General features: G+C 30.4%; 1 protein-coding gene across 1 annotated transcript in view; it reads right to left on the bottom strand.

Annotated features, from left to right (window-relative positions):
* LOC107590306 (5'-AMP-activated protein kinase subunit gamma-2-like) overlaps positions 1-1,741 on the bottom strand; it is a 30,037-nt gene continuing 28,296 nt past the window's right edge. The window contains exon 6 of the mRNA XM_016279014.1: positions 1-489. Coding sequence (XP_016134500.1) covers positions 233-489 — 257 coding nt within the window. The 3' untranslated portion in view covers positions 1-232. The remainder of the gene's footprint in view (positions 490-1,741) is intronic.

Genomic DNA, 1,741 nt, shown 5'->3' on the forward strand with positions numbered 1-1,741 from the left:
TTTTCTAATTAATTTCTCATTGTGATCTTGATATCAAGAATGCAACATTTAAATGTTGTCCAGTAGGTGGCGATACAACCAAAGACTCAGATTGTGGCACATAGAAGGATGACACAGCATCAGTTCTTCCTCATCACTGTTTTCTTGAGGTAAAAAATTAATTGCTATCATATTAGAGACATACAGGTGTCCTCATCCCCAGCTGCCTGTGCTGAGGAGCTCTGAGGACGTCTTAGAGCCAAGGATTCATTTCAGTTAATATAATTTGTATGGAAGCAAACGTGATTGAATTATGGACTTTCTGCATTCTGATGTCACTGTCTGGGTGCAGTCCAATTCCCGGATTTAATAGGATTCTGAATTTCTCTGGCAAGTTCTGTTCCGAGTGATTTCCTGAATGACAAACACTGCGTCCATTACTGTTCATCAAGCTCAGTGTCACTGCCGCAAACACATCCATCCCGGGTAACAGCAGAAAATAACCTGGCCCTGAGACAGGTAAATAACCAGGATTTTATCAATACAGAAATGGATTCATAACTCATATCTGGATGCACTTGTAGAGAAGTGTGTATTTGTGTGCAAAGGTACCAGATGCACTCAGCAGATAAAAACCTCATTATACAGACCAATATAATCAAGTAATAAAAACGTAACTGAGAAACACATCTTCCTTTTCTCTCGAGTGCCTCTAATGTTTAATACTCTCCCACTATGCGTTTTAATCTTTCCAGCACTGCTTTACAATCAGACAGAGGCATCTAACTCACTGTTCCAACTCTGTATTGAATAATAAATCAATACTGTTGTTTTTGGCTGACAGGAAAGTCTGCCAGCCAGAGCAACTAATGGATTGTTGGAGAAGTGTGCTGTTATGTAAGTTTGTATGTGTATGAAGAAGAAAATTCCCAACTGTGTGTATTGAAGCTGTGGGTCAAACACACACACACACGCCCACACACTGCAAAATACACATGTACATTTTATTTTCACTGCATTCAAATCAGAACTTTTTTCAGTTAGAATTCACTTACTACAGTCAATTGCACAAAAAAGAGTCCTGATATATATTTATATATGTGTGTGTGTGTGTGTGCGTGCGTGCATGCATGCATGCACGCATGTATATATAAAATAATAGAAATACTGTGATATAAAAATACATATTACGTTTATATTTATATATTTATAAATTAAATAAATTAATAATGTGTGTGTATATATATGCATACATACACACATTCATACAATTATTTATAATAAATATACATTTATTTTTTAAATTAATTTATAAATATATACATTATTTTTATATAATTATATATATAATTTTAAATTGAAATAATTACATACTTTTATGAATATGTATTATTTTAAAATGATTAAAATTAAAACAATTTATAATATAAATTTGTTTGATTTTATATATATATATATATATATATATATATATACAAATTTATCATTTATTTTATATATATTTTAGAAATAAAATATTATATAAATCAAAGGAGGAATGGATATATTTTAATATATATATATATATATAAATAATTAAATAATGTTATGAATATGTTTGTACATATAGTTTTTAATTATATAAATTATTTAAAATAAAAGATAATATATAAAATTATATAATTCTGTTTCTCTCTCTCTCTCTCTATATATATATATATACACACACACACACACACACACACACACACACACACACACACACACACGGACCTCCCAATAA

Source organism: Sinocyclocheilus grahami, unplaced genomic scaffold, assembly GCF_001515645.1.
Source record: "Sinocyclocheilus grahami isolate Dianchi unplaced genomic scaffold, SAMN03320097.WGS_v1.1 scaffold126.1, whole genome shotgun sequence".
In the NCBI taxonomy this organism is placed as follows: Eukaryota; Metazoa; Chordata; class Actinopteri; order Cypriniformes; family Cyprinidae; genus Sinocyclocheilus; species Sinocyclocheilus grahami.